At 32.0% G+C, this 17,147-nt stretch overlaps 3 protein-coding genes across 4 annotated transcripts; 1 reads left to right on the top strand and 2 right to left on the bottom strand.

Moving 5' to 3' along the window:
• Positions 1–497: 497 nt before the first annotated feature.
• On the top strand, positions 498–3,703 carry LOC21400661. The gene is made up of 9 exons (XM_024175578.1): positions 498–625; positions 1,271–1,296; positions 1,559–1,643; positions 1,761–1,970; positions 2,602–2,721; positions 2,803–2,860; positions 2,957–3,030; positions 3,228–3,316; positions 3,399–3,703. The coding sequence occupies exons 1-9, from the start codon at positions 551–553 to the stop codon at positions 3,466–3,468; spliced, it is 807 nt and encodes a 268-aa protein (XP_024031346.1). The 5' UTR covers positions 498–550; the 3' UTR covers positions 3,469–3,703.
• A 345-nt stretch (positions 3,704–4,048) lies between these two features.
• On the bottom strand, positions 4,049–5,616 carry LOC21400660. Of its 2 annotated transcripts, none has more exons than XM_010113343.2 (4): positions 5,487–5,616; positions 5,160–5,267; positions 4,624–4,688; positions 4,049–4,521 (listed from the first exon to the last, which is right to left on the bottom strand). In XM_010113343.2, the coding sequence occupies exons 1-4, from the start codon at positions 5,568–5,570 to the stop codon at positions 4,374–4,376; spliced, it is 405 nt and encodes a 134-aa protein (XP_010111645.1). In that variant the 5' UTR covers positions 5,571–5,616; the 3' UTR covers positions 4,049–4,373. The 2 variants fall into 2 exon arrangements, with proteins under 2 accessions (XP_010111645.1, XP_024031349.1); XM_024175581.1 differs by having other exon boundaries at positions 4,459–4,521; positions 4,629–4,688.
• Positions 5,617–15,686: 10,070 nt separating this feature from the next.
• On the bottom strand, positions 15,687–16,903 carry LOC21400658 (myb-related protein 315). Its single transcript, XM_010113341.1, has 3 exons — positions 16,771–16,903; positions 16,540–16,669; positions 15,687–16,380 (listed from the first exon to the last, which is right to left on the bottom strand). The coding sequence occupies exons 1-3, from the start codon at positions 16,901–16,903 to the stop codon at positions 15,687–15,689; spliced, it is 957 nt and encodes a 318-aa protein (XP_010111643.1).
• Positions 16,904–17,147: the final 244 nt, after the last annotated feature.

Here is a 17,147-nt window from a genome sequence, read left to right as displayed (position 1 = left end):
ACATGCTTAGATGGGCTAGCCTATCTAAACCCATGATGGGCCCAATATGGGCATTGAGTAGGCCGGTCCATTCAAGGCTCGTGGCACGGCCCATCTTAACCCGCGGTACGGCCCAACCTGACCCACATAAAATTAACCCGTGGTGTAAACTGGGTCGAGATTATTCTTATACGATCTGGCTCACAAAATTCGTAAGCTGTGCCGGCCAGGCCCGCGGCTCGCATGAGCCTAAGGAGAACGGGCCGTCGGCCGGCCGTTCTTGCATCTCAGTCATTTTGTATGATAACGCCGTTTATCTCGACTCAACGGGCTACGGCGATAAGAGGACCCAAAGCTCAAAAGCAAAGGGCCGACAAGCAAAACTTCGGCCCATCTGCTCCGAAATAGAACGCCACGTCATCAAACGTCAAATCAGAGGCGTCAACGTGTTGACGTGGCACCTGTAAATTGGTCAGTAGACCGGGGTGGTTCTTCCCCAACATAACAAAAAAAAAAAAAGGAGGTGTAAGATGTAGAAGCAGAAGAAGAAGAAGACGATTTGGTCGAGTCCATGGAGTCCAAATGGGTCGCTCCTCTCTTCTTGGTCTGCTTATTGCTCTCTCTCCAATACCCTTCTTCAATTCAGGTTTTTTTCTCGATCTGATTTATGTTTTTTTCCCCTTTTTCTTTTCATGAGTTTCTTCGATTCCTTTGTTTCTCTTGTCAAGAAATTTGAATTTTGTTATTTGAATGAATCCAAACAAACGTCAGTTTGGTTTAAGATTATATTCGTGAATACCCAGGTAGATAATAATAATTAAAGAACACGAAAGGCAGAAAATTTGTGGGCAAGGTTTTTTATTTATTTACAGTTACCAGTACCACGTCCAATGAAATCTTGTCAAATTCATGAATCTTTCCAACTAATTTACCTCTTAAGTCTAATTGTTAATTGGGTTCTTTTCAGTGAATGAATTAACTATACTAAAATAGAACATAGCACTGTGCGTGTGTCATTAATACGCAAATATTCATTTCATTTCTAAGAAGTGGTCTACATTTTAATCATTCAATAATTAGTACTTGAACCATTGTTCATCATGATTCATGGGTGTAATCCAATCTTACTACTTTAGGATTAGAAATCATTTTTTTTTTCTTCTTTAACATTTTATTTTTCTCGGGTTCCTTGTAGTTTCATGAGTTATGACTTTGAAGTGAATTGTTGCTTTTTTGTTTTGACCTTTGTTATTAAACGTATAACCGTTTTTTTTTTTCTTTTTTTTTACAGGGTAATGATGGATTTGCCACTTCAAGGTACTGTAGAGCTTTGAATGTTAGATTTCGATATAGGAATGAAGGCTGGAAAATTTTTTGCAATGTATTTCTCGTGTGAATTAATAAGTTGAAGACAAGCTAAATTATTGTTCTTTGCAACACTTGAAAAATCATACAATGAGAGGCTTATACCAAGACCAAAATAGTTGTTTGAGCGTTAATGTCATATTATTACAATGCTATCGCTATGGAGTTTCTTGTCAGCATTTGTTTTGGGTTACTTATTTGATTTTCACTTCAGAACTCTAGAGGAAGATGCTGGCGATTCTGTTGAGATACATTGTTCAAGAGAAAGAAGTAGGGCAGCGTGGAAAATAAATGAGGAGGTATTGCAATTTGCAAGGAAATGTAGATCATAAGTCTCCATAAACTACCATTTTTTCAAACTGTAAACTCGGCTTATTAATGTATCAATGAGATTATGTTTTCATTGTTCATTGCAGTATTTGATGCCCTTTGTAGAGAAAGAACGGTATCAGATTTCGAGAGACTGTAGGATGCACCCTGACAATGATCTGTATAGAGATCAGGAACAGCACAAGATCCATATAGATGTAAATGAATGGAAATGTGGATACTGCAGAAAGGGATTCTATGAGGAAAAGTTTCTTGATAAGCATTTTGACAATAGGCATCGGAATTTGCTGAATGGGGTAGGTCATAGATGTTCTCCCGTTACATGTATCTTCTCCTAGCGTTTATTCTGGTGACCGTAAATTGTTTCAAAATGAAGCTTAGTTAAGTTCTCTTGCACAAGTTACTTAAAAGAAGTAATATCTTCTTTGGTTGTTTCATGTGGTTAGTTGCTTTTAGTTATATTAAACTAAGATCAGATTGGAGTATTTTGTTTCAAGTAGTCGACTTGAGTAATTTTTCCTTAACCTTCATCTATGCATACTGAATCAACGATAAGCTGTTCGGCTAATTAATTCTTTGGGTATTTTAGAAATATTTGCTGTGTTGCCTTATTAAAGCTGGTAATGAGCATGCCAATCTTTTCATTGGTCAAAGATAAAACAGATATTCACTTTCTTTCATCCAAAATGTCTTATTTGCCTCATTTGAACTCTTTATGGAACTTTACTGTTAGTAATCATATTGTTCTATCACGTGCCTTTTTTTAATTCTCTTATATTTTCACTTGGGAAATTGAGTTAATAATATCCTGTGCCGATTTGGTGAGGCTACATTTCTTCCATTTTCTTCATTTATTAAATTTTCCAGATGTGAAAACACCGCCTTGCCATTATTTTACCTTGAATTCTCCATTGATTGTGCTTACAGAGCCACAACAAGTGCTTGGCAGATGTGTGTGGCGCGCTTCATTGTGACCTCGTGATGGATACACCAAAGAAGACCAAGTGCAATCCTGCTGCAGCAGCAAGGAATAAACATCTGTGTGAGGTGGTGACTAAACTGATGTATAATGCTTCTTTCCGGCCTTTCCTGTATCATTAAGATCAAATTTTTATCAATTCTGTGCAGAGTCTTGCTGATACTTGTTTTCCTGTCAGCAAAGGTCCTTCAGCGAGCCGTCTTCATGGTATGTTTTTCTCCATCATAATTGCAAAAGTTGAAACAAGCAGTCATTATTCTTAATCTTCTTATGATATTGCCTTTTGGATTATTGATATGGCAGAGTTCTTCTTGCGCCAATTCTGTGATGCCCACACTTGCACCGGAAATCGGAAACCTTTCTCTCGAGGTCGAAAGGTAACCATCTAGATTGGACAAAGCCTATCATGCTTATTTAGGTTGCGTTGTATTGAGGCAGGCCTTTTATCTTTTATTCTTTATCTTCATTTTCAATTGTGTTCCATAGGCCTGAAGCTTGTTTATGGCCTTACCCGTCATAGAGTTGTAACAAAGAATTCGCTTTCAACTAACATCCACTTGTTTTCTGCGTACAGAAGAGGGTGAATATGCTCTATGTTGTCGTTTCCACATTGATTATGCTGCTACTGTTGTTGTTCTATACCTTCATTTACTTGTATCAGAGGTGTGTGTCTCTACTCTATTTTTCAGTGGGTTTTAGTACTTGAGGCAATTTTTACTGATGGCTTTTCTTATCTATATTGCAGGGGAATGAAAAAGGGAACCCAAAATCTGAGGCGCGTCTCACTAAATGGAGGGAAGAAAAAGCCATCTTAGTTGCTACTGCAATTTCCAATAATGATACACGAGGATTGTTTTCTTCTCTTTATTTCTTTATGAGAGAGAGAGAGAGAGAGCAGTGCGGAAACTGTTTTTTCAGTCAAAATTGGTGCGTCCATTCTTTTTGTAACATAAACATTAAATAGAATTCCAACAAAGAGTGCACAAAGTTTTGTTACCGTGCAACTGTCTCGGATTTGATTTAACAAAGAGAGAACAAAGATTGTGACCATGAAACTGACTCGAATTTTGATCTATTGATGAAATCTGCTCAAGAGTATTCTTTCTGGCAAACGTTAAAGAAGAAAGTTGCATGAGTTTCCATGGATCTGGTGATAAATATTTTCACCTCTTTTATATCTTTATTACTTTTTTTAGACATTGCTCCTCAGGCTCTGACTAGAAGAATTAGGAATAATTTCCGGCTTAACATAAAGCTCAAACAAATAAATAGAAAAGGTGAAGAACTCTATAAACTGAGTCGAAAGAGAAGCTTTTTCCTAGCTTTTCGACCCTTGAATGTTTCTGTGAGCAATCAAAACATACAACGAGAGTAAAGAGATCAATTTATGCCATTTTTCCATACAATGTCTTCCCTTTCCCATTCAATATAATCATGAAAATATTGCCTTTCCAATAAAACGAGTCGTTCTAAGCAAACTTATTTAAATTTACACACCAGCCTAAGCTTTACAATGAGTACAAAGTACAAACACCTTAAATTTGAATATCCTCTCTTTTGGAGTAACAAGTACAAAACCGAACTTTTGTTGGTCTTTCAAAGAAAACCAGTTTTCCATACATACCTTATCTCATGACATTAAACCTCAGACAAGGGGCAGAAGTCTTGGACAGAGCAACAGTACTTCCACAATCATTGGAGCAACCAAGCAGCATCTCGATCATTTTCTTCTCGGCAGATCGCGGCTAAGCCCGTGCTTCTTTAGCAATTTGATGTAGTTTCTCATGAGGCTAAACTTGTTGCTACCCAGATGATAGAAATAGTCCCATGAAAAGATTCCAGTTTTATGCAAGTCATCAAAGATTATCCTGAAACGCTCATCACCAAACCATCAAAACTCAACATTGCAAAATCACAAAACTTAAAACTGTGGACACTTAAAAAGCTTAAAATCCAAAATTCAGCTGTACCTTACCCCATAGTTTCCCACAAGTTCCGCAGACATGATCCCCACATGACGCCGGCCAGATATCACCTGGTCCAAATAATATGGTTACTTTCTAATACCCAATGGACAACTATACACTTGAATCAAATGCTTAATTTCCCTTCTTTATTCCTCTTCTTTTCTTTCCAGTTGCAATCTATTACGATCTACGAATTAGTAGACGCCGCGCTAATGTATGCAATAACAACCTCTTAAGAATCAGAATTATGAAAATAATTCCAAGTTTTGCATTTCAATTTCAATTTTGGCACAACAACAAGATTATTTTCCCTCAAGTATTGACATTAAAGAATAGTTAATTTAGACGGCCTTCATACAAAATATGAGCTTCAGGAGTAAACATTGACCTATACATACCAGTTCCACCAACCCATATTGTTTCAAAAGCAAATAAATAGCTATAATAATTCTCAAATGACAATGTATAGAAATCAGTTTAATCTCCATAAGAAGAAAAATAACGAAGTGTTTTTTTTTTTTTTTTTTTGGCGTAATTACCTTTTCACCTCCAACTGACCTGACCCTGCCATCAGCAGCTGGACTATTTATTCTCAGGAATTCAGCTGACAACTTGAATGCACTTCCATTAGCAAATTCCACTTCCACCTAAAACACAAAATACCCAATCAAAACAGAATCAATTCAGAAATACGAAATCATGAGCTTTTGCAAATTAACTGTAAAATCGAAGAGAAAAAATAAAACAAAAACAAAAAAAGAAAACCCAATAATCATTGACATCTGCACAGTAGCATTCCGAAAAAAAAAAAAAAAAAAAAAAAAAAACCTGAAAAAGAGAAGTGAAATTGGAATTTGGAAGCTTACGCATTTAGGAGCGTGGAGAAAGAATTTGGTGAGGCGAGGAGCATCAACCGCGGAGTGCACCCTACGAATCCCTAACGCCAACATTTTCTTCGCTGGGTGGAGAAGGTGAGAGTTTTCTTTTTCTTATTAATGGTTTTTTTTTTTTTAGAAATATAGGCGTCGTTTGAGAATAATTTTATTTTTTGTGTAAAAATAAAAATAAAAATATTTTTAATTTTAGATAAAAATTATTTTTAAAAATACGTTTGGTAGTTTTATTAAGAGATTATTTTTTATATAAAAAAATCTATTAATATCTCTCTCTACTCGAGAGAGAAGAAAATATAAATAATAAATAATAAATGACTAAAAGTCATTTTTTATTTCTCTCTTATTTTACACTAAATAAAAAATTATTTTTATTTTTTATTTTTTATCTTTATTGCGTCAAACGTCATTTTAAAAATATTTTTATTTTTTTTTTAAAAGTAAACGTAAAAAATAAAAATGAGATTAATTTTAAACACGACATAATTATGTAGGTGGGAAAGAAAGAAAAAAAGTAGTTCTCTCCTTAATAACGGAAGGAGAGATTTTGGTTATGCGTATTTTGTGAATATCACGCAAAAAAACCCACTTAAAAGTAGGCTCTAAGTTATGAATTAAGAGTGATTAGAGGATAAAACTTCTGATTCTGCTAAATTTTGTAATTTTTTTTAATTTATTTTATTTTATTTTTATTTTTATTTCTTTTTGCTAATAAAAAAGCATTTGGATAACATGATTATGATATCTCAAACTCAGTATGGGAGTCGTAATAATATCGAGAAATTAGTATCCTAACACACTTCGAACTTGCAATAATTGACTATATAAACATTCACTTAGTTCAGATTTTTTTATGACATCTCTTTGTTTCTGTCTTTATTTTTTCAGACGTTTGATTAGGATTAATATTGTTATTGAAGAAGATACGGATAGGAACTAAAAGAAAAAAACAATAACCGTTGACATCTGCACAGTAGCATTCCGAAAAAAAAAAAAAAAAAAAAAAAAAAAAAAAAAAAACCCCCAAAAAAAAAAAAAAAAAAAAAAAAAAAAAAAAAAAAACACCCTGAAAAAGAGAAGTGAAATTGGAATTTGGAAGCTTACGCGTTTAGGAGCGCGGAGAAAGAATTTGGTGAGGCGAGGAGCATCAACCGCGGAGTGCACCCTACGAATCCCTAACGCCAACATTTTCTTCGCTGCGTGGAGAAGGTGAGAGTTTTCTTCTTTTTTTTTTATTGGTTTTTTTTTTGGGAAATATAATTATTTAGGGTGGGAAAGAAAGAAAAAAGTAGAATGATGGTTGCGTTTAGAATTGATTTTAAAATAATTTTATTTTTAATAAAAAATAAAAATGAGATTATTTTAAGAGTAATTTTAAAACTGATTTTGAAATTGTGTTTGATTGATTTTTTAAGATATTATTTTGAGTATAATAAAAAAAGTAAAATCGTGTTTGGTTATAATTATTAATTAATATATTATAATATTATTTATATGTATCCTTAAAAAGTGAAATTGTCGTTTCGTTCTTTATTTCTCGAAATACGTGAAAACTATTTTAAAAAACGGTTCCAAACGCATGATGTTTCTCTCTTTAACAATGGGAGGAGAGATTTTGGTTATGGGCCGTGTTTTGTGGATATCACGCCAAAGCCCACTTAAAAGTAGGCTAAATGGGTTATGAAGAGGATAAAAATCTAGACTTATGATAAATTCTGTAATTTTCTCTTTGGATTATTTAATTTTTTTATTTTTTCTTTTTGCTAATAAAAAGCATTTGGATAACATGATCCTAGTATCTCGACATAGTATGGGAGTCATAATAATATGGAGGAATTAGTATCCTAACACACTTCGAACTTGCAATAATTGACTATATAAACATTCACTTGGTTCAGAATTTTTTAATGACATCTCTTTGTTTCTGCTTTTATTTCTTTCAGACGCTTCATTATAGGAGTAATATTGCTATGGAAGAAGATATGGATAGGAAATCTCTAGAACGTCAAGCGAGGGGCTTTCTTAATAAGATCAAGGTTTGTTCTCAAAACGGCAATGGAAATATGCACAAAAAGTTTCTACAGGCTTTGAAATCCTTTTGGAAGGGACATGTAGATCAAAGACGGGTTTGTGATGATATCGAGAAAATTTTTGCTAATCTCCCTAATTTGTGTAAAGATTTCAAAAGGCTTTTCTTGAAACAATCAACGGCTAACAAGTCGTCGGCTAAGGTCTCGAGCTACGGAACTTGCACCCCAAGTTATCGACTTTTACCCAAGAAGGATCAAACAAGTGAGGCCAAATCGGATCGTGACAGCAAAGGATTGAAGGATCAAACAAGTGAGGCCGAATCTGATGAGGATCAATCAAGTGAGAAGGAAGAGGACAAATTGATGGCCAAGATTTGTAGGGATGTGTTGAACGTGCAGTGCGTTATGATAACTGCCAAATTCACCTCTAAACATATTGAACAAAGTGACTCGGAAAAAGTATTAAATCGTTTAGAGGATGATAGATATGAAATGGAGGTTTTTTACGAACGTATGAAATTAGCTGCTGAGAAGGCAAATGAGTTGTTGGCTAAGCTCCAAACATCAGAATATGATGAGTTGGATATTCAAGAATCTATCGATAAATACCTATCTCCTATAAATCGAAGATGCATTGAACAAATATACGGCGTATGGGGCTCGAGTACGATAGCAATGTTGCTCGAAAAGCCATCAAAAACCTTGCCCAATATAATTCATCGGTTGAAGAACAAAAAAAAAGAATGTGCATCTATTTTAGAGGAGTATATGAAAGTTAGTACGTAGTTTTTCCTCAATGATTGAGTTAGAAGCTAGTAGCTTATTTGTTTTTTTTTTTTTTCATTTTTTATGCATATATGTGAATGATCCATCAATAAATTGCAATTTGATTCATGTAATAATTTCAAGCTGCCTTTGATTACTCGAATTATGGCATGAGAAGTTACAAAGTTATTCAATCTTTCATTATTTGCGAAGTTTGTTTTTTATTTATTACGAGCCAACAAAATTTTGATATCATTGAAACTATCAATGCTCTAAATTTTAATGAAATTTCGGAAAAAAAATTATGGATATGAATAGAAACAACGATAAGAAAATGAAGATTTATTTTAAGACAACATTTATTTATAATGTTTTAGAATCTGATAAACATTAAATAAGTAAATGAACTTTACATAAAAACTTCACTCATATTATATTCAAATCTCAATACAAGTACTAGTATTGACGCAGGCCTTTATCATTTATTCTTTGTTCTCATTTTAAACTTTTCCTTTTAAAATCAAGTGTGTGTTTTATTTATTTATTTTGGTACGAAAATCATGTGTGATTATGGAAAGACAATTTGGCTTGTTCTTTTGTAAGTATTTTTTAGTTAAGTTTTTGAGTTGAGTTTGAGTTATAATTTGAGTTGAAGTTGTAACTTGAGTTTGCGTTTGATTGTGTACATTTGAGTTATGATTTGAGATAAGAATCTTTTTGAGTTTGTGTTTGAGTAAGTTAAAACTTAAATTTGTATTTAGATAGTATTTTAATAAAAACTCAATGCTGATGAAAAATTTTAATAGGGTATATGGATATAGTTTTATTCGTCTTTTCGTTGTCAACGCATAGAAAAAAAAATCATCTCAATCAGAATTAAAACAAAAAAGTTATATCATTTTTAAGAATAGAAAAAATATTGTTCATTAACTTAAGTTCGAGTTTCTAAACTCGAGTTGAAGGGGAAATTTGAACTCGAGTTTTAGTTTTAAACTCGAGTTCAAACTCGAATTTAAACTCGAGTTCAAACTTAAAAGAACATTAACTCGAATAAAATTGTAATTCGAGTTTTTTTTTTTTGAGTTTTTTACTCAAAAACATAGTTGCCGAACATACCCTTAAGTACTTGTTGTTCCATAATCCTATATGACCTTGCCCATCATAGAGTTCTAATGGACAATTCTCTTTCAACTAACATCAAATAAGGATGATTAAATTATTTAATTTAAATAGTTTGTACTTAATGGTATAATTATTTAATTTACCTTATCCCTAGTTTTTAGATTAGATTAGTATTAGATTCAAATTAAGATATTAAATTAGTGTATTTATCTTATTACTGTTTAAGTTAGTTTATCCCAATTATTTAGGCCTTGTTCCGCAAAGTGGTTTTTGAGTGAAAAATTCAAAAAAAAGTAACTCGAGTTATAACTTTATTCGAGTTCATGTTCTTTTAAGTTTGAACTTGAGTTTGGAATTAAAACTCGAGTTCAAGTTTCCCCTTCAACTCGAGTTCAGAAACTCGAACTCAAGTTAATGAACAGTATTTTTTCTATTCTTAAAAATGATATAACTTTTTCATTTTAATTCTAATTGAGATGATTTTTTTCTATGCGTTAACAATGAAAAGACGAATAAAACTAGACCTATATACCCTATTAAAATTTTTCATCAGCATTGAGTTTTTATTAAAATACTATCTAAATACAAATTCAAGTTTTAACTTACTCAAACACAAACTCAAAAAAGATTCTTATCTCAAACCATAACTCAAATGTACACAACCAAACACAAACTCAAATTACAACTTCAATTCAAGTTATAACTCAAACTCAACTCAAAATCTACACTCAAGTTACTTAACTGAAAAACATCAAAAGAACAAGCCCTTAGATATTAATTAAATAAGTATTGGATTCAAATTCAAATTCCTTATACAAGTATATATATTTTACGTTTTCATCAATAAAAAACTAGTACCATAGTTCTTTAAAGTTTAAAATCTGTTAACATGAATAACATCTACTTGTTTTATATGTACAAAAACTCTATGTTGTCGTTTCCATTTTGATTATGCTGCTGCTGCTGTGCTATATCTTTATTTATTTGTACCAGAGGCCAGAGGTTAATTCCTTTGTTAGAAGCCTTAACTATAACTACTTTTACACCTCAAAATATTAAAATGTTAATTAGTTTTTTTCTAAACAGAAACAAATCTATCACCTAGTTCTTAGTTTAATTCTGTAAAACTGATCACAACTAAATTTTATGTATAAAGTAGATTTTTTATTTTTAGAAAATATGTATAACGTGTATTATATTAGTTCATATGTTTTATTAGAATAAGGTATTAGTTTCCTTATACGATAAAAAATTCACCACTATTTTCCAATTACAAAAAGTATTTAAGAGATGTTTGTTTTTTATATTCGTCTCTGATTCTAAATCATAATTTATGGTTTTTTACAGTATTTTCTCTCACAAAAAATACACGTAAAACGAGAATAGTTCTGAATCATGATTCTAAATACATAAACCAAACGTCCTCTTACTCTTTTTCTGAGTACAAACATAAATCAATCACTTACGCCCTACAAGTTCTATTACAATTTAGCTGAAGGCAACTTTGAAAAATTGAAAACAAAAAGTTGGCTAAAGCCGCAAAATTAGACAACATTATCATTAAGGTCCATAACATAAATCACTATAAATTATGATTCAAATCATAGTTCGTAGTTCGCTACAGTATTTTTTTTCATAAAAAATATACGTAAATTGAGAATAATTTTGAATTCATCAACCAAACGTCCCTTAATTTAAAATTTTAAAATGACGAGCACATGTATATAGTAAACAACTAAACATCACTTTCTTTCTAATCCGACTTAGATTTGTAAAGGTTGAAAGCCACTCAAGAACTTGCGAAACCATTTTTTTTTCCCAATACATTGTATATACATATATGCATATCTACGAAGTTCGATTAGCAGTATCTACTTTTCTTCCGTATGATTTTCCGATCAGATTAATACTATATACTAAAGGAGAGGGGGCATAGATGTCTTTTGATGCTTTATGGCTTGATTTTACCGTGTTACCCTCGTTTGCTTCCTTTTCCCCTTGGCTTGCCCATTGGGCTTTTTTGTCATTTTGCTGGGCATTGGAGCCTAATGTTGATTTCTCTTTGATGGCTTTCATTCTGTCAGCCGCTTGTATACTCTATTCTTGTCGATCGACGTTTGGTAGGAGAATTTAAATTATAATTTGATTTATGATTTATAATTCGTTATAATATTTTCTCTCATAAAAAATACACATAAATTGAAAATAATTCTAATCTCATAATTCTAATTCATGAACTAAACGTTGCAGCGGTCATAAAATATCCCCCATTGTGTCATATCATTTTATAATATGTTGGCTGCGCCAAAGTAACAAGAATATAAGACGTCTGGTTAATTGGTAAAGTGCAAACAAATCAGCCAAAACTATATATATATATATATATATATATGTTTTTTTCCTGCAGAAAATAACCTTCATGTGTGTGTCTATATATATATATATATATATATTAATGTCCTAAGTACCATTAATTTCTATGTTTAGAAGAAGAATGATGACGAAGATTGCATACTTGCATCCACAGTGATCCACTGGTAATTAAGACATCTGATTGACTGATTTTTTTAAATTTTTTTAAATTAAGGCAAGTTGATCTTATGTGACATCGTCAGTTGTGACTTGCAGGACTGTAACCCATAAAAATCTGATCATGCATAATCATAAACTAACTAGCCCATTGAGTACTCTCTACATCCTTTTCTTTATTGGAAGTCAACTAGCAGTGTTATATATAGGGTCTGTTTAGTTCGCTGATTTGAGTTTTTAATTCGAGTTGAGATGTGACTATGTGAGAGCTTTTTACTGTAATAAAAAAATTAGATGTGACTGTTTTTGAGAGCTTTTTACTTTAACAAAACTCAAATTCTAAACTCGAATCGGTGAAATGAACGGGGCTATAATTATACATATATACATGTATTAATAACATAAAATTTTAATATTAGAGATGAATATTGATCTATACCGTAGAATATTAAGGACATGATCTACAAGTCGGTGACTTGTTTTGATTAAAAAAAATATTAATGAGTAAGGACATGATTTTCTTATGATAATATATATATATATATATATATATATACAGGTAAATTAAGTCTTGATTCACATGGTGTTGACAATCACTATAACAAATCCTACATTATACAATGCTTATTTAATGACTTTTTAAGAAAAAAACTGCCGTTTAATATGGTGAAAAAATATGGAATGAAAATTTTCGTGTTTCGAAAATTTCATACTATATATTAGGCGACGGTTTTTAAAAAAACCGTTGTTAAATATTAGACATTAGACGACGATTTTTAAAAAACCGTCCTCTAATGTATACAAAAAAATAAAACTAAGAAAATTTGAGTACATTTGACGACGGTTTTTAAAAATCTGTTGTTTATTCTCCAGCATTTAACGACTATTTTCTCAAAACAATAATTAAATGTCAAAAAATTTCAAAAAAAAAGGGCGGGTTTTTTCCCCCTCATCCTTTTCTTTTCAAATTTCGAAACTTTTTCTTCTCTTCTATAATATCGAGCACTATCTTCTACTTTTCTCTAAGTCTTATTTCCAAACTCTAAGATCCCGTTCATTTCACCGATTCTAATTTAGAATTTGAGTTTTGCTACAGTAAAAAGCTCTAAGAAATAGTCACATCTAATTTTTTTACTACAGTAAAAAACTCTCACATAAAATCACATATCAACTCGAATTAAAAATTCAAATCAGCAAATTAAACGGGCCCTAAATTTTCTCTCAAATCCCCCTCTCACTTCCTCATTCTCTCTCTTCCCCATTCTCTCTCTAATTTCTTCCCCTCCCAAACCTCAATGTTTTCTCTCAAATCCCAATGACCGTGCACCGTTGTCGTCGCCCCTCTCTATTTTAATTGTTGTCGCTGCCCCTCTCCATGTTCACCATCATCGCCGCCCCTCTCCAAGTTCACCCTCGTCACTCCATTGGTAAAATTTAGTTTTTTCGTTTGCATTCAAATTTTTCATTTACTTTTTCTTTGTATTTAATTATTTTTTGTTAGTTAGATTTGTGTTATGTGTACATTGGTGATGAATAGTAGGAACAAACCAATTTGTAATATTTTTTTATATATTGTTATTCTTCTTGTTTGATGAAGTATGGAGATTTTTTTTTTCTAATTTGTAAATAATATGTGAAGATATTATTGTTTAAAAAAAATAAATTTTGGATATTTTTTATTTTTTTTATTAAAATGTCACATTTAACAACATTTTTCGCAAAAAAAACAGCCGTTAGAATAGCATATTTAACAACGGTTTACATAAAAACCATCGTCTAAAGTGCTTTTGTTGGACTTTCACGTGCGTATTAAACAACGATTAAAAAACCGTCGTCTAAAGTGCTTGACATTTAATGATTATGGATAAGACGACGGTTTTTAAACTGTCGTCTTAGATTTTAACTATGGTTATTAACCGTCGTTTAATATGCTAGTTTTACTGGTGAATAAGTTTGCGCACAAGTATTTTCTAATATTGCTTTTATAGACTGAACCAAGCATTACATTTACTTTAAAACACAAACGTTTTCTCATGTGTCGTCACGGGGTTGATATAATGTCTAAATTACCTTCTCAACCTATCACAAATTTTCATGTAAATTTTTGGACTCTTTGATCATGATATAGTATGGTTTGACAAAGTCTCACATTTCAATCTCTAAATAGTCTTTAGAAAATAGAGGTAATAAGTAGCATTTTTCAAAATTAGTAAGATAGAGAAAAGATAGGTACCTAGCAATACATAGCTGGTTATTAAAATAAACCAATATATATATATATACATATATATAAGGTTGCAGCGAGGATATAGCTATCAGGTTCGAAATTTATGCATAGATTAAATCCACTTAATTAATGGGTCAACAACCCTCATTCATGATATACAAAGTTTTGAAATAAAATGGTCCGACTTTCTCATTGGTTTACTTTATTGTTTTTTTTGCTAATCGGGTTACTTTATGGTTGTTTAATCTAATAATTCGCGCCTTGGAATTGGATGAAGTCTTATGTCTATATACTATAGTACAAATTGGAAATAACAAACACTAGCAAAAGTGTTTTCTTACTTCAAGTTTCAATTTTTTATCTCTCTCAATAATAAAAAATGACCAAATTTTCCTTTTTTTTTTTAATGAAGGATTTTTCTAATTATGTATTGTAGGATAATGCCAAATTCAAGTACTGCTCTCCTTGAGATCGTTATGTAATCTGTCATACAATATAAGAGAAATGCCATATTCAACTATACCTAGCCCACTAGAGTAAAATATTGATCGATATTTGTGTGTATATATAGGCTACAAGTACTAATGAACATTATATAGTATATATTCGAGATTAAATTCTGAAGAACCAAATTACTTAATTATATAAGAATTATGGAAAAATTTCCTTCCAAATCTTTTTGGGACGGGGAGATATGATGATAATGGGGTTCCACTTCCATATGTTTGGACTGCTTTCCTGTTATATCACAGATGCATGCACGTAAACTCTGTGTATATAAGAACCCCTTCTTAGTATATTATCACAAGAAAAAAAAAAAAAAAAAAAAAAAAAAAAAAAAAAAAAAAAAGAACCCCCTTCTCAGTAAGATTAAAATAAAATAAAGATAAAAAACCATATATGAGAATCCTCTAATTAAGTTCAATGCTTAGCACGACCACCATACGATCCAATTATAATCTTAGACCAGCTAAATAAAGGAATTGGAAAATAAAAGAGTGCTGCATCTTTCCATCTTTCATTAATATGTAAATTATATATATATATATATGTATGTATGTATATACAAAATATATGTTATGATGAATGAACCAGCTTGCTTTACACGTAACTAAAAAAATGAGTAGATTTAAAAGAACAACAACAACGTATGATATTGAATAAAGAAGTAAAAACCCGGACGGTTCCATAACTTCATTATGAAGTCCGACACTGAGACAAGTTTAATCACAAAAGGGATAACAAAAAGTGACATCATCATCATTGTCATCAAATTAATTACAAACACCTACATAGTAAAATACAAATAAATTACCCTTAGCAAGAACAATAACAAATCAATTCTAAGATACAATATTAGAGATCATGATATATGAATTAGCAGTAGTACTATTCATGCTGAGGATAAGGACTCGATATTTTATATCATCTACTTTTACTGCTCAAATGAAGCCATATATAGATATATATTACGCATGAGGTTCATAATATTGTATATGTTTATAAATGGCTATTTTCGAAGAAGAAGAGGTCTTGCTCGGGATGATAATTGAAGCCTGCAGCCCATGAGAAAATGGAATTATTTTCACTCCACTTTTGTAGAGAGTACGGATCTGATTGTACTACTGAAGCAGATTGATCGATTATCGAATTAGTATTAACATTATTATTGTTGGATTCTTGATCAAGCCGAGAGAACGAGGAAGTGCTAGAACTGTACGAAGTTATTGTGTTGCTGATAAACATTTCTTGGTTCATCCATGTGTAGTCTAGATTATCCAACTTTTGGCACGTGATCAATTCATGGTTATCCAAAAGAATAGCATCATTATTCGGTTCGCCGGAACTCATTACCTTTGTTTGATCATGATCTGCAGGTGATTCTGATCTATTTTCGGCGCATCGATCGCGATCGTGGTCTTGTGGTTTGGTAGAGCTGTTTTGATCATCTTCATGTCCAGATGACATTAATCCTGATAATTTAGACGTGTGAGACTCGGCAGTATCTGTGGTGTCAGCTGGTTTTTGCTCTATATTATCAACAACAACATTATTATTTTGTTTTTGCTCAATGGGCTTGTGAGTCACAGGGTCCAGACCAAGGAGCTTCAGTCTCTTCTTGATTCGGGTGTTCCAGTGGTTCTTGATCTCATTGTCTGTGCGACCAGGAAAATGTGCAGCAATCTTAGACCACCTGCAAAATGTTAATTAGTTACATTTGTGTAGCTATATATGAACAAATTATGAGCAACTATACATAAACCTGCTTTAACAATCAATACAATATATATATATATATATATGTGTGTGTGTGTGTGTGTATAGATAAAACATGATGCATCTTGATCATTACCTGTTACCTAGACGTGAATGTAATTGAATAATTTGATTCTCTTCAACTTCTGTAAAACCTCCTCTCTTAAGATCAGGTCTCAGATAATTAATCCATCTTAATCTGCAGCTTTTCCCACATCTTAGCAAACCTGCACAACAATTTTAGAGCCAGAGAGAGATAAATATGTATACATACACACAAACACATATAGATGATCAATATATATGTATGTATGTATATATGTAGTACCTGCAAGCTTAGGAACCACTCGCCAACAATGGATACCATTATTGAGAATGAAGTTGATTAGCTTGTGATCTTCCTCAATTGTCCATGGACCTCGCTTGAGTCCAACCTTATCACAACAAGGTTGTCTTCCCATTGTCACAAACCAGCTAGCTTTGCTTAGGCCAAAAGCGTGAGAAAATATATCCCTCTGAATATTGGCAAGTCTAACAAAAGAAGGGGGGTTCTTAGCAATCTCCCTTATAGTCCAAACAAAAGATTCCGCCAGTTCATTTCAGGCATTAAAAAAAGGCAAGATGTTGTTTGAGAGGGGAGATAAATGATTGTTTTGGAAAGCATTTTTTGAGTTGATTGATTTAAATATATATATATATATATAT

The sequence above is a fragment of the Morus notabilis genome, unplaced genomic scaffold (genome assembly GCF_000414095.1).
Source record: "Morus notabilis unplaced genomic scaffold, ASM41409v2 Scaffold168, whole genome shotgun sequence".
Classification (NCBI taxonomy): Eukaryota; Viridiplantae; Streptophyta; class Magnoliopsida; order Rosales; family Moraceae; genus Morus; species Morus notabilis.
This window is presented reverse-complemented; position numbering and strand designations above follow the sequence as displayed.